The 15,681-nt window shown below is 40.1% G+C and overlaps 1 protein-coding gene across 1 annotated transcript in view; it reads right to left on the reverse strand.

Moving 5' to 3' along the window:
- Positions 1 to 15,681, reverse strand: part of COL28A1 (collagen type XXVIII alpha 1 chain) — a 161,530-nt gene that overhangs the window by 59,033 nt on the left and 86,816 nt on the right. The window contains exons 25-26 of the mRNA XM_035020613.1: positions 15,510 to 15,578; positions 3,657 to 3,725 (exon numbers count right to left, since the gene is read on the reverse strand). Coding sequence (XP_034876504.1) covers positions 3,657 to 3,725; positions 15,510 to 15,578 — 138 coding nt within the window. The remainder of the gene's footprint in view (positions 1 to 3,656; positions 3,726 to 15,509; positions 15,579 to 15,681) is intronic.

The raw sequence follows: 15,681 nt of genomic DNA on the forward strand, positions 1-15,681 counted from the left end.
AAGACCACTCACACATAATTCTGTGTAGCCTCTACTGTGTTTCTCCATTTCCATAGGGAGTGCTATTCACTGGCATTGCAGCTAAAGATTCAGTGGATCAGTATTGAATTTTTAAGAAAATAGGTAAATAAAGCAAAAAGTACCTCATTTCCCAATATGTGTTTTCTACAGCATGAGTGAACTCCGTGCTTCTTGAGGAAAGACTTCTGTGGTCAAATGAGATTGGAAAGTGTTCTACACCATGTGTGTGCCTCTCCTTGGAGATCCCTAGTGCATACAAGCGTACCTTGTTTCCTTGTGCTTCACTATTAGGCTTCCCAGATACTGCTTTTTTACAGACTGAAGATTTGTGGCCATGCTGTGTTAGGAAAGTCTATCTGTGCCATTTTTCCAACAGCATTTGCTCACTTCCTGTCTCTGTGTCACATTTTGGTAACTCTCACAATATTTCAGGCTTTTTCATTATTATTGTATTGCTTATGGCGATCTCTGATCAGTGATCTTTGATGTTACGATGGTAATTGTTTTAGCGCACCATGAACAGCACCCATTTAAGACAGCAAACTTAATCACAAAGGTTGTATGTGTTCTGATTATTCCAAGAGCGTTCCCCTGTCTCTCTCCCTCCCCTCAGGCCTCCTTATTCCCTGAGACACAGCAATATTGAAATAAGACCAGCTAATAACCCTACAATGTCCTCTAGGTGGTCAAGTGAAAGGAAGAGTCACACATCTCACTTTAAATTAAAAGCTAGACGTGATTAAGCTTAGTGAAGAAGACATGTCAAAAGCCAACATAGGCCAAAAGCTAGGCCTCTTGCACTGAACAGTTAGCAAAGTTGTGAATGCAAAGGAAAAGTTCTTGAAGGAAATGAAAAGTGATACTCCGGTGAACTCAAGAAGGATAAGAAAGCAGAACAGCCTTACTGCTGCTAAGGAGAACGTTTTAGTGGTCTGGGCAGATCAAACCAGCCATAACTTTCCCTTAAGCCAAAGCATAATCCAGAGCAAGGCCCTCACTCTCTTCAATTTTATGAAGGCTGGGAGAGGTGAAGAAGCTGCAGAAGGTTTGAAGCTAGCAGAGTTTGGTTCATGAGGAAGGAAGTCCTCTCTGTAACATAAAAGTACAAGGTGAACAGCAGGTGCTGATGAAGCTGCAGCAAGGTGTCCAGAAGATCTAGCTCAGAGAGTAAATGAAGGTGACTACACTCAACAACAGACTTTCGGCATAGGTGAAACAGCTTTATATTGGAAGAAGATGCCATCTAGGACTTTCATAGCTAGAGAGAAGTCAGTGGCTGGCTTCCAAGCTTCAAAGGACAGGATGACTGTCCTGTTAGGGGCTGATGCAGCTGGTGACTTTAAGTTGAAGCCAGTGCTCATTTACCAGTTCAAAAATATGGGGGCCCTTGAGAATTACGCTAAATCTACTTGGCTTATGTTCTATAAGGAGAACAACAAAGCCCGATGATAGCACATCTGTCCACAACATGGTTTACTGAATATTTTAGACCTACTGTTGAGACTTACTGCTCAGAAAAAAAAAAAAAAAAAGACTGCTTTCAAAATATTAACAGTGCACCTGGTCACCCAAGAGCTCTTGGTGGAGAAGGATGACTAGATTATGTTGTTTTCCTGGCTGCTAACACAGCATCCATTCTGCAGCTGATGGATCAAGGAGTAATTCTAACTTTCAAGTCTTATTTAAGAAATACATTTTGTAAAAAAAAGGTGAAGAATTATTGAAATGACAACAAGGAATTTAGGATATTACATAAACTTAGTTGATAAAGCAGTGGCAGGGTTTGAGAGGAATGACTCCTATTTTGAAAGAAGTTCTATTCTGGGTAAAATGCTATCAAACGCATGCCACAAAGAAATTGTTTGTGAAAAGAAAAGTCAACAAGGTGGCAAACTTCACTGTGGTCTTATTTTCAGAAACTGCCACAGCCACCCCAACCTCCAACAGCCACCAACTTCATCAGTCAGCAGCCATCAACATGGAGGAAAGACCCTCCACTGGCAAAAAGATGACTACTTGTGGAAAGCTTGGATGACGGTTAGCATTTTTAGCAATAAAGTATTTTTAATGAAGGTATATTCTTTGGGTTTTTTTAGACATAATGCTATTGCACCCTTAATAGACTAGAATATAATGGTAACATAATTTTTATATGCACTGGGAAACCAAAAAATTCATTGGACTCTCTTTATTGTGGTATTTACTTTATTGTGGTAGTCTGGACCTGAACTAAAATGTCTCCAAGGTATGCCCATAGAAATATATTAAAACCTCTAAGAAGTCCCACAATAGAGAGATTAGTTTAACTTTGTTTATTCCAGAAGTTCCTAATTAACATTTGATGGAACAAGCTTTGAGAAATGTTGGATTAATATGAGTTACTATATAAGTCAGCTTTTTTTTCTTTCCACTACAGAAAAAAAAAGCTTTATTTTTTCCTAATTGTAAGAGGAACACCTGCTCATTGAAAAAAAAATTAAAGATGACAACGACAAAGAAAAAAATAGACCCTTCTTTCCACCACCCAGTGATAACAACTACTAACATCTTGGGAGTATCTTCATCCATGTAAAGTGATCCACACAGTTAAGAAATCACCTACTGCCAAAATGAAGTCGATGGACAAAAAAAGATAAACTAAGAATCTTGGTAATTCTGGGATCCTCAGTAAAATCTTTGACTCATGGGGCCTTTGCCCTGTCCTCTCTGAATATGAGGCTCTAATTCACTTCTGTGCATTTTGGTCATGAACATATGGATTTGAAATTTGAAATGAGTGGCTTACTGACACCCATTTGCCCTATGAACATGCCTGATACTTCTTTACTTCGGTTTTTGAACAAATCAAAGAATTATTTGTTGAACACGTGAATCAACAGTTAAAACAGGGCTTCTCGACCTCTGCACTATTCCCATCTTGAGCTGGATAGCTCTTTATGATGGGGGCTGTCCTGTGCACTGTAGGATGTTTAGCAGCATCCCTGCCCCCTTCCCACTAGATGCCAGTAGCACTCCTCCCCCCACTGTGACACCCAAAACTGTCCCAGACATCCCAAATGTCCCCCCTGGGGCAAACCAGGGAAGACAAGATCTCCCTCATTGAAAAACACTGGATTATAAGAAAGAAAGGATGAATAATCACCAGACTGGAGATGACAAAAGAAAGAGAAATGGAAACGAAAGCAAAGGGAGTTCAAGAAAATTTCTCTCACCTTCCATGGGGACAATAAATGTAGACCCTTGCCCTGAGGCCCTGACAGAGTGGACTATGCACATCTGACACAATAGTTTACCGGGCATTCTGTTAAAACACCAGCTGAGGTACCTTGACCAGAGTCAAAATGTGTCCCCTTAATGATGGCCCAGCCTCCAAGAAACCTGGAAATATTTTGAGCATTTTGCAACCACTTTCTTAAGAGACACTTTCTAATTTCTTTTGGGGAAGTAAATGGCTTCATACCCTTAAATGATCTATTTCACTGAAAGCTACATAATATGAGAAAATAAGACTTTTCGTCAGCACTCAAGAAAAAATAAGTCAACACTAAAATAAACATGTGCTGTGAAGTTAATGTTCACTCGGTTGGCACAGATGGTATCTGAACTTCACACAGAGCACAGACGTAAAGACACACCTTTGGCCCTTGGGTTCCTATGCCCCGAGGCCCAGAGGGGCCTGGGGGGCCTCTGACACCAGGCTCTCCCTGAAAAGACACAATGAATGACAAGTTAATGATCTAAAACACAAGACAAAAAAAATTTTAAGTTGTATAGTTTATATAAAATGTCATATTTCATATTAAAAATATTTTATATAAACTTTCATACATAAAATTATATTTTAAAACCCAAGCCCTTGAATTTGACTAAGATATTAATTAAGCCCTTTTCTCCCAGATCACTTTCCTATACTTGACAAAGGGAGTGTTATTGCCTTTTGTTTTCATTTCTTATTGCCACTTAAGTAATCTTCCAGCCAACTGATATGGGTCCATTTCAAAGCAATCAAGTCAGTTAACTTTTGACAACCTTAAAAGGTACTTTTTGCAGAACTCCCTTTGCTGGAATTTGGAAAAGAGCTGCCATTGTGAGTGGAGGGAGAAACAAGGAACAAGAATAAAAAGAAACCATTGAAAGCTATAAGCCCATCCTGAACTAGTTGCTCTTACTGTTTCATGCAACAAAAATGATGCTACTTGGGGTTGAGGATGAGCTTTGAGATACTTCTTCCCTAAAAGCGGTTGCACCTACAGGATAAGTTCTCTACAAGCTTTTGAGGTTCCCCCAAAGTCTTTTGGAACAGGCAGGTAGCCCAGGAAAGTGGGGGGGGCCTGACTAGGGTAGCTCAGGTCCTGTGCTTAGATCTATCTATGTGAGATGTGAATGATAGGAAGAAGCAGAGAAATGAAAATCTCTTCACTAGCCACCTTTTATGTACTCGGAACTCTACTATGCATGTTCATACAGGCTATTGGACATAATTTAGCACTCACGACAACCCTGTGTTAGAGCGATGCCTAACTCACCTAATGTCTCTGGACCTCAGCACACTCATCAGATACATACAAAATCATACTTACATTTCCTGGGGATGACAGTGAAGTTAAGACAAAGAATGTGAGTGTCTCTGAAACAATGTCTATCACAATGTCTAGACACTGTGATAGACACACAATTTATTGTATTGTGACCACATAATACACAATACACAAATCTATTGAACAATGTGTAAACACAGTTCAGTAGATTTTGCCCAGAACCATTTGATGTTTAATCAAAAATAATTGTCTTCTTTGCCTGGGTGCTGTGAACCTCACCCCAGATACAATGGCTCGCTCTCTTGTGCCACTGTGCCTATCTAGCTGAGGAAAAACTTGGGAAATATTAATGCCTCACCCCAGCTGGTTTTGGGTTTTTTTAAGATTTATTTATTTATTTTAGAGAAAGAGAGAACAGGAGCGGGAGGGGCAGAGGGAGGAGAGAATCTCAAGCAGACTCCATGCTGAGCACAGAGCCCAGCGTGGGGCTTGATCCCAGGACGCTGCGATCATGACCTGAGCTGAAGCCAAGAGTCAGATGCTTAACCAACTGAGCCACCCAGGTGCCCCCACCCCAGTTGCTTTATTAAAGAGGAAATTAAAGTTAGCCTAAAGCTGCACAGCTACTGAAAAGCAGGACTAGGTGGACATGGAGAAGAAGGAACACTCATAAGTTACTGGTACAGCCACTTTGGAAAACAGTGTGGCAGTTTCTTAAAAAGTTCCACATTGATTTACTGTATACTAGTAATTTCACTCCTGTACCCAAGGGAAATGAAAACATATGTCCACACAAAGACTTACATATAAATGCTCTTAGTAGAATTATTCATAATAGCTAAAAACTAGAAACAACCTAAATGCCCAGCAACTGATAAATGGATAGACAAAATGTGGTATATTCAGCAATAAAAAGGAACGGACCACAGCGACAAGCTACAACATGGATGAACCTCAAAAGCTTTATTCTCAGTGAAAGAAGCCAGATCTAGGAAACCACATATTTGATTCCATTTGTATGAAATATCTAGAAGAGGCAAATTTATAGAGACAGACAGTAAATCCATGATTGCCTGGGACCAGGAATTGGAATGAGGACAGGATTAACTGTAAATGGGCATAAGAGATTTTATTGGGGGGGAAGAAAATGTTCTAAAACTGATTTATGGTGAGGTTGTACAGCTTGCTAAATTTCCTTTAAAAATCATTGAAATACATACTTGGAGTGGGTGAGGTCTAGGATATATAAAATATGCCTCAAAAAAATTATAAAGGAAAAGAAAAAAAAAAAGAAAGAAATGAAAGCCAGGCTTTGAAGCTAAATCTCCCAAGCTCTTTGCCTGAGGTCCCATTTCATCCATGTTTTGTTAGGATCTAAATAGCTTCTAGATTGCAACAGTGCAAAAATCAAGGATTATAAGAAATGATGAAATTGTTTATCTAGCAAAACAGCCCATCCTTATTTAATTTTACTTTCTACTTATAAGTCCTAAAGAGAAAACAAGGCCTTAAAAGAAAAGGAAAAGATTTAAACTTTATTAACGACTTAATTCTTTTAATCTCTAATTTCATAATTACCTATTTCCCTTGTGCCTGCAAGCCACTTTTTAATTCTGGTCTACTGTCTCCATCTCTTCCACATAGTAGATAGCTGCTTTTGTGACCACAGGTACTAATTATCTCTCTAACACCTCTCTCCTTCTGATTACCAACTTGGACCCCAAGTTTCTCCCAGCTTAAATGATCACTCCTATCATCAAGAGCTCCAGGTAGAGAACATGACGTGTCCTGTACCACATACATTTCTGTTGTCTCTCTTTTCTTGAGTCTCTTTACTCAAGATACACCTTTAGAGGGAGTATCTGTAAGTTCACTGGGGGAGAGTTTCCAACTATACCTGACTGATTCACACACTTGCTGCATTTTGACACCCACCAGCAGAACCCAGGTAAACACAGTTCGATAGATTCTAGCCAGAACCATTTTTTTAAAATCCACAAACAATATCCAATAAAAATCTCACCAGTAAAGGTAAGGAAAATTTGCCGTGATGTTCACCATTGATAAGGAGAAGAATACAAGATTTTAAAGATAGAAAGACGGGCAAAGGACGAAAGCACACAGGTGGATTCAGTATCATCAGATCTTACATGTCTTTCATGCATTCTTGGTATGTCCCAAATGTTACATGCCTTTTAAAAATTAAGACTACAGAGACAAGGTAGGAGATTTTTTAATTCAGTAATATTTCTTTTAAGAAAGAATTCGACACTCTACAATTCAATTCATGATATTTTTCTTGTGATGATTTTAGTTAAAACTTCCTTCTCAATTAGTATTAATCATACTAATACACACACACACACATACACACTGAGCCCAGATGGGAAAGCAAGTGGGAAAAACAGTTGAAATAAGTTGTGAGTGAGTGTACTTTAGGCCAGCCTTGTCCATGCTCACTATTGCTACTCATTCTCTCTCTTCCTCAGTTTCCCTAACGCTCATCACGTAGGAGTGTCTGAGGGCCGAGTGTAGACTTTGTGGACACCTTACTGCCCTTTCTATCCTTGAACGTTGGCCAGTGAACTTTTTTTTTTTTTTAAAGATTTTATTTATTCATTTGAGACACAGAGACACAGAGAGAGAGAGAGCATGAGCAATGGGAGAAGCAGACTCCCGCCCGAGCTGAAGGCAGATGCCTAACCATCTGAGCCACCCAGGCACCCCGGCCAGTGAACTTTGATAACATGTTTCTCACATCACCTGTGGTGCTACAGTGTTTTCCTCAAATAAGCTGTCCATCTTTATCCATATAATTGTTGACGTATAGCCATGTTTTATCTATCCAAATAATCTTTTGTTATCTTTTGACCTAGGCAAATAGAACCTGATATATGCATTTATTTATCTGATAGACTTTAAACTGAGTCTTAGCTTAACATATTCTGCAGACGTTACAGTTGGTCATAACATGGTTTTAGGGTTGTTCCTTGGTGTTTCTGTACCCTACTTTTTAATAGATGGGAATATCAGGCACTTAATGAGCTATGGAAATCCACAGAGACAGTGTCTCTCTACTATGGTGCGGTCTTGAAGATGTATTATGTCTTTTGTTCCACGGGCCGTGTGCCCGTAGAAGGCCACAACGCCAGGTGAAGGCATACAAGAGGACCATGGTCCGGACTCACTTCACCATCTGATAGCACCCAGTCTGCCACACGCAGCACCATGGGTACCTATGAAGTGTGTTCACCATGACACGTTCAGACATGTGGTTCTATTGTCAGTGGATGGCGTGACAATCACAAATAAAAGGAATTACGACAGGCACTTGCACAGCTGGGCTTAGCTTCCCATGCAGGAGCTGAGAGTTACTGGAACCTGCAGAGGGAGCCCTTGCATTAGGAGATAATAGTCAGCCCTGAAAGCAAATTCTGGAGTTGCCATTTTTTACTATATCCATCAATTTCATAAGACCACATAGCCTAAATCCTACCCCTACCCTCCACAAAACAAACAAACAAACAAAACTATTTAGATTACCCAGAGCTTCCTCTTGGCCCACAAAAGGAATTCTAGACTTGAGATACTCCTTCCAGTTTTTCACAGGAAATGGTCACTTTAGAACTAACTCCCTGCAGTACTTGTATATGTGAATTTAACAAATGATTCAGTGAAGGTTTTACCTAGACTGTAACCTTGCAGAGTGGTTGATTTCAACCCCTTTAACATCATACATAATCTTATGATGGTCCTGGTAATCATTCATTGATTAATATCACAAATTTCACTTTTTAAAAGGAAGGAAAAGAAACCAAACACACTATCACATTCATTCTTTTTTTCTCATTGGTAAACCTTTGCTTTGGTTAACATTAAAATTATCATAATTAATAATATAAATAATAACATTTATTAAATTTATTATGTGGCATTTTTCATTTATCATTCGATCCTATCAACATCAACTTACTTCATTTTATAGCTAAGGAAACTGAGACTTAGAGATAAGGATACATGATTTCCCAGAAACCATGCAGCCAGCAGCAATTCAAACCCAGGTCGACTCCAGAGCTCATCTCCCTTCTTGGTGTTGGCTGGAGCTAGATGCAAAATGCTAATGTCTCTGTAGACTCTCTTCCAGCTACCATTTAATGCAGAGACCATGGGTCTGTGGCTGTGAGAGTCCTTTTCCTACATTCAGTCAGTCACGCTCTCTCAAGGAGAAGAAAGAAAGCATCCTTGTGACAAGATCCCTGAGAGGCCCTCACCGCCTGCACCGTGCCCGGCTGTCTAAGGCTGGCCTCTCCATTTCCCCGTCATTGCCACTGCTCAGTTTTATGGTTGACCCCAATGTTTTACTTAGTCTCATTCCAGATCTTCTACCTACACCAATTCTTATTTTCTCTGTGTATCCATGCTGCAATATACTTGATTTGGCAGACTAATGCATGTTGTGATGACCACTATGACGTTAGTGTGTTAGAATTCATTAAAATGTTTTATAGATATTATTCCATTAATTTCTCAGAATAACCCTGTGAGGTGGGCATCATTATTCCAGACCACCGATGAGGAGGCTAAGTCCCAAGGAGAGTAAGTAACTTGCTGAGGTCACATAGCTAGTCAGTAACAGAGGTCCAAGTGGAGCAGTGAAAAGGAAACAATCTATTATACCTTCTGCATATTATAAGATTTAAACACAATGTTTGAGAATATAGTGCTCTTCAAGACAAAACAGCCCAATGCGACTGTCTCCCCACCCCCACCACAACCGTAGACAAGGCTTCACCCTTGGTCTGTGCGTGTTAGGTCCCTGCCCCTCGTTGAGAGGATGGTGGAAGCAGGTTACAGTTGTTCTTAAACGGATTTCATGCCTTTCTACCAGTGGGACAATGAAAAGCAAATTGAATTCACTGTGAAAAGAATTAGCTGCTAAAAAATTTCCCAAGGAATAGTACTCAAGATCCTACTAAATGATGAAACCAAGAAATGACTGAGTTTCAAAATAAGTCATAAGTCAAAGTGATGATTAGCAACTGCCTCATGTTGCTTCCTTTCTGGCTTCTAAATAAAATTAAGCTCTAACTACGAAGGCTCCAGCTACCAGAAACATAAGCATCACTCTGGAATGAATCCTGTAATAAACTTATGCACTGGTCTAGTAACTCTGCTGAGCCTCCCTGTGGCTGCCAGGATGCCAATGGAAATTTAGCTTACTGTAAGCTTCTGAATACACAGCCTGATACTGAGAATGTGTATTGGTTGTTGACTGGCCATTGTCATAGCACTCAGTCACTTCTCACTGACACCCTTCAGTGTGAAAAGGAAGACAGGAACAGTTACCAGCACAATTATCAGGGGATGTGAAAATAATGAAGAAGGTGTTGGAAAACAAGCACTCAAATCATGATAACATTTGCTTTAGCATATTTTCCCAGCTTTAAATTCCAAAATATTTAAAATAATTTCCATTCTTCCAATTAATTTCTCTCCTAGAACTTTAATATTCACCCCCAATCAGCAGTGTCTCAAAGTCCATGATAATTTAAAAACTTGCTTTTGGATGGGGGGTGGTAAGGTTAGGGGAGGTGGGGATTTGTTGATTGTTTCTTTTCTCAAAATCAACTCACCAAAGATGAACAAAAGATTACCCTGTGCCAAGGTGCCGAGAATCTCAGTGGAGAAGGAGAGTCTTTCTTATTTAGCTGTATTAGGAATTTTGAGTATAGAAATACCGATGTTGTCCCTAATGACAGAGAGAAGAGAAGACTCTCTTGTAATGATATTCAATATAATTTCCCACAGGAGCGGGGAGAGCTCCTCTAGTCTGAATGACTGAAAATAAAAATGTGTGGATGGTGATTTGTGTGGCCAATGCTAAGAGGATTTAGTGTGTGTTTCCAGGGCTGAAGGGAGAGGAGGTATGTATGTACTGCTGGGGAGAGAAATGCAGAGCTAGGAAAGCAGCAAGGAGAGATGAAAGCAGCCTTGAAGGTCACAAGACAGACCAGAATACAGCTGTGATTTTAAAGAACATGCATGGAACTGAATTGGGGAAAAACCTTGAAAAGTCGCCCAATCCAGTTTTCCTGGTCTTGAATGTGACCTTTTCTGAAATCTAAAGGTCAAGTTGCCTAGCATTTCAACTTGATATGGCTCTGGCTCTAATTAGTCCTGGTTTTGAGCTGATTGTCCTGCCTGTCACAATTTTGCAGTCCTATTATGGGAGGTGGGTTTCTTCCACTCCAACTTGGAGTCACAGACCCTTAACATCACTGTCATGAAGTCTGTATCCGAGGCCAGCCTCCTTGTCAGAGACTGTTCAAAACAGTTTCTTGTCCAGTCCATGTCCACCAATGGAATCCACAAATTCCTAATGCAGTTCTGTGTGAATTGCTCCTCTGTTCTGCCACGGCCTGTTGGTGGTGTGCACATATGTGAGCCATTGCAGAGAACAGAGGGGCAATTCAAATGCCGGGAACATTGTTAGAATAATGACACTTGGTGGAATTTCACAGAGCCTTGCATTTTAATTTATGACTATGGGCCACTTTTGTCAAATAAAGCATGTATTTACAATATTCAAACATTTAAAGCTTTTGAAAAATGTTTAACTCTTTTGGGTTTGGGTTTGTGCTTCTCGTTAATGTTGACATAATTTAAGTTTGGATGATGGGAAAGCGAGGCTGGAAAGAGAAACAATCCCACTGTACGCTAAGTGATGCCGAGATATCTGGAAGCTCGACAGCTTTGAAGATGAACATCTGCAGATCAGGGCGAGTCAGTCTCTCTGCTCTAATTTATTCATTCATTTCATTTGCATTCATTCATCCATATTCATAGTCTCCCTCTTACACATGAACATAATATAGTATCAACACCATTTCTATTGTAAAGGGACAAGGTGTTCAGCCTTTCTGCTTCCTGATCTCCTTACCTATAAAATAAGGGAGTAGTTTAAAATGCGATGATATTCTGGAAATATTTAGGTAGTATATAATGTCTATTGACATAGTATACAATAATAATAGCAACAACCCAACATATGCTTTCTGCCCACAGATTTTATTCCAACCACTTGATGGTGAAGAGATCCCTTGAGGGCTCTAACAGGCAGGTTAGAGCCCCTCTGTGCAAGGACTGGCCCCAGCTCACCTGCTCCAAAGCTTTAGGGAAGGAATAGAGCTGAGAGAGGTACATGACAGGATGCACTTGTCCTTATGGAGCTCAGGAGGCCAAGGATAAACTCTTACTCTCAGAGATGTCAGTGGATCAGCCTCTAGATCACATGCACCTCATGAGCCTTTGCAGGTGAAAATACTGGAGAAAAGAGTCAAGTGGGCTTCTCGAAGGCAGATGAGGGTCACATGATTGTCCCCAAATCACAAAGGGTCCTTTTTGTCTGTAGGGGTTCAGTGAAAAAGTGCAGGCAGCACTAAATAAGATCCTCGAGCTTGCCTTCCCCATCAACAAACAAGTCTGGGTCCGGGGAACAGGGTGCTAGATGAGTGCTTCCAACTCAGCAAGAAACCAAATCGTTAGTTTCTCTTCCAGGCATGTTTCAAAAGCAGATTTTAAAACTATATCTCCTATCTACTTGGAAGTATAACTTTTATAAGAATTTTAGAAATCTTTCAGACGCCCTTGTCAAAATTTGGATGCAATTCAAGGTAATTGTACATAGAAGTACTATAACCACTGATGTCATATGGAATTCTTTCACTTGGAAAAAAGCCAGAGAGCACCACAAGGGTGCAAGATGTCAGGGACTGCTTCTGATAGGTTTTGAAACATAGAAGCTTTGATTCTAATGTCTGTGTCATATGTTAAACACATGTGCCCTTAACTAAATAGCACAAAAACGGACCATAAATTGTCAACCTTAATGGTTTCCTTATTTCAAAACACATTTGTTTTGTAAGTTAATGCGCTAAGGCCAATATTTTAAGGTGACTACACAGAGTTTAAATGAAAAACATATCAGATATATATGTCTATACAATTATACACACACACAGAGATGCACTCCCACATACTTAAAATTCCTCTGTTCTTTTAAGTCAGAATGAAAGGAGATGAATTTTGTTCGCATTTGAGACCAGTGTTTTGCTACCATTGACACCTTTAGGTATTTTGAGGGTCTCACCTCCACTTTACCAAACCACAAGGACGAAGTTAGGTGGAATTAAACTTTTCCAAATATCTCTCTTTACTTGTGTGCGTGTGTGTGTTTCCAAAAGTTTTCTTCAGAGAAAAAGGCCACATAGAGACTTTAAGACCTCTATCAAAGATGAGAGATGACATTGAAAGTTATTTAAAAGCTGGTGTTTCCTTTATTTTCAAGTTTATGATCCAAGTTCTTTAATTCTAAGACCAGCTCACACGATTTTCAGGATAACACATTTTCCCAGCATCCACAGGAAGAGGTCAAAGAGAAAAAGAAAAGGCAGCTGAGAGTGGGGGGGCTGGGGGGGGGACAGGGAGACAGAGGCAGATCCTGGCCAATATTCTCTCCTCCCTCAGCCAGGAATGAGCTGTCAGCTGCCTCCTCCGCTCAGCCTCCCGTGTGGGCTAACAGAGATAATGAGTCTCCCTTAAGACACATCTCTGGCAACATGTTGGTTGTTTCAAAAAGTAAGATAGGCAGCATAAAATTTTGAAGGAACACGTTTTTTCTTGATTTTTCCCCCTAAAATGTATATGATAGCAAATATAGGGAACTTTCTGGGAAAACCAGTATATGGAATTATTTAGTAAATGTTTTAGCTTGTATGTTAAATAACCTGACATAGTGGAATATTCACAAGAAACAAATTTTAAAATGTTCTCTATCTGTGTGTAAGTGCCTGCCTTTATTATCATTGCTAAATGTAGAGCAGTAGCATAATAGTATAATTTAATATAATGCAATATATACTTATCTAAAATATAATAACCTATACTCAGTGGAGATGTAAATGATCATGTTTCCATTAGAATACAGATACATTCCAATATACATTTAATAGGTTTTATCTCATGCCATATATTAAATAAGTTTCTACTTTCCTACCTGAAGGAATATTTACATAATAACAAAAGATTTTACCCGTGCTCCACTCAGAGCAGCAAACAAGGTTTACATAGTGAAATGTCCTCCTACTTTTTTAATTGTAACATTTGACAAATGACTATGCTTTAAAGAAAAAAAAGAATACTTCCATACCCAAGTTCAGTATGGTTTATTGACACCATCAAGGTGTGTTAGAGGATTGGATTCCGTTCTGAGTCAGACCAAGCCAGAACCTTGATAAAAGTATCTCAGGTGTGGTCCTCTGTAGAGTTTACACAGTACTTTCAGACACAGCCTCTCCCTGGTTTCTCATGATTATGCTAACAGAGACAGGGAGGAGTCAAGCTGTCCTTTACAGACAGTATTTAGTGCCATGGGCCTCCCATCTTTTATTGTCCTGAGGAGAAGGCAAAAGGGTCCCTGCCCCATTGTACAGAAGCATCAGCAAGGTGTTGTCTCTCCCACGTGCTGGGCCAGAGACCAAAAAATCAAAACAAGAAGTTGACATTGAACAATTAGAACGTCTCCCTCTAATGACCTGGAAGCACTTGAAAAACTAAGTAGATATGTTTCTAAGGACATATTTTCTCTTTAGGGTAATATTGATCATTCATTCACTTCCCATTCATTCAACATGTTATACAGCTCCTATTGGGTGGCATGCTTACTTCTGGTGCCAGGAATTTAGCAGGGATCAAGACAAAGAGCCTGCCTTCAGGAAAATGTACAGTCTCATGGAATACACAGAATAGTAAATGAGCAAGATGGCTTGAAAAAGTGATACATGCTCTGGAGGACATACACAGGGGGATGTGAGAGTGATAAGTGAGGGGAGAGACAATTGTTCTTTGTTTAGGCAGTCAGGCACAGGTTAGGCAAGATTTGAGCCACAGCCTTAAGAATAAGTCATCTTGACAGAGCCAAGACCCAGAAGCAGGAATGAGCTGAAACAGGGCAGGCCAGTGTCGCCGGCAAAAGGTCAGTAAGGAGAAGGGGCAAGAGCGACAATCAGGTCGTGAAGGGTCTCATAGGCCATAGGAAGTGGTAGGATCTTGTTCTAAGTGCAGAGAGAAGCCATCAGAGTGTTTATTGAGAAGGAAAGGGATATGATCTGATTCCTGGTTTTAAAAGACAGCTCTGCCTAGCAGGTGACAGAAGGGCTGAGGTAGAAGAGGGAAGGCCCCTGAAGGGGTTATTTTAATAGCCCAGACAAGTGATGATGGTGGTCTGCCCTGGTGAAGCAGAAGGAGAAAAGCAGCTAGAATCAAAATATATTTTGAAGAGAGAACTGACAGCATTTACCAAAAGACTAGACATGGAGGGAGAGGGAAAGGAAGGGGCAAGAATGACTCACATCTCCTAGCTTGAGCATGAGTTGGGTGGTGCCATTTATAGGCTTATGAGGTGAAAATTAAAATTAAATTATATTTTGGGCCTTAGGTTAGAGATGTCTGTAAGAAAGCCAAGAGAAGTTATACGGTAAGAAACTAGATGTGTGCAGTCAGAGCTTAGGGGGAAAGAGAAATTTGAAAGGCATCAGCACGTGAGTAGTAGTTAAAGCCATGGGGCTGGATGAGATCACCTAGGAGAAGAGAGATCTAGAGGAGGGAGGAGGGCTCTAGACCACACTCTGACTTTGGTACAGAAAACAAAGCAACAAAGGAACGTGAGAGTTGCGACCAGAGAAGCAGGAGAAAATCCACAAAATTAATCCACATGCTCAAACTAGTGCAAGTTCCCCCAGGAGGTCCATAGGTGAAGATAAATAACTATCAATTCTTTAGACTACCACTCCTCTATTATGTCTGATAAAAAAAAAATTCACCTTTACCAAAGTCACTTACCTATCAGACATCTTCTTAGAATCTACTATGTTACCTACTTTAAAATCTTACCTTTGCGCCAGTGTCCCCCACTCCACGTAAGCCCATTGGCCCAGGGGGTCCTGGTAGTCCCCGAGGTCCCTGAGATGACATAATAAGGAAGAGAGTGAGTGTCCTTGTCATGTGCAGTGTTTATCAAGAAAGAAAGAAAGAAAGAAAGAAAGAAAGAAAGAAAGAAAGAAAG

This window comes from Mirounga leonina, unplaced genomic scaffold (genome assembly GCF_011800145.1).
Source record: "Mirounga leonina isolate KUSES-001 unplaced genomic scaffold, KU_Mleo_1.0 Mir_174, whole genome shotgun sequence".
Classification (NCBI taxonomy): domain Eukaryota; kingdom Metazoa; phylum Chordata; class Mammalia; order Carnivora; family Phocidae; genus Mirounga; species Mirounga leonina.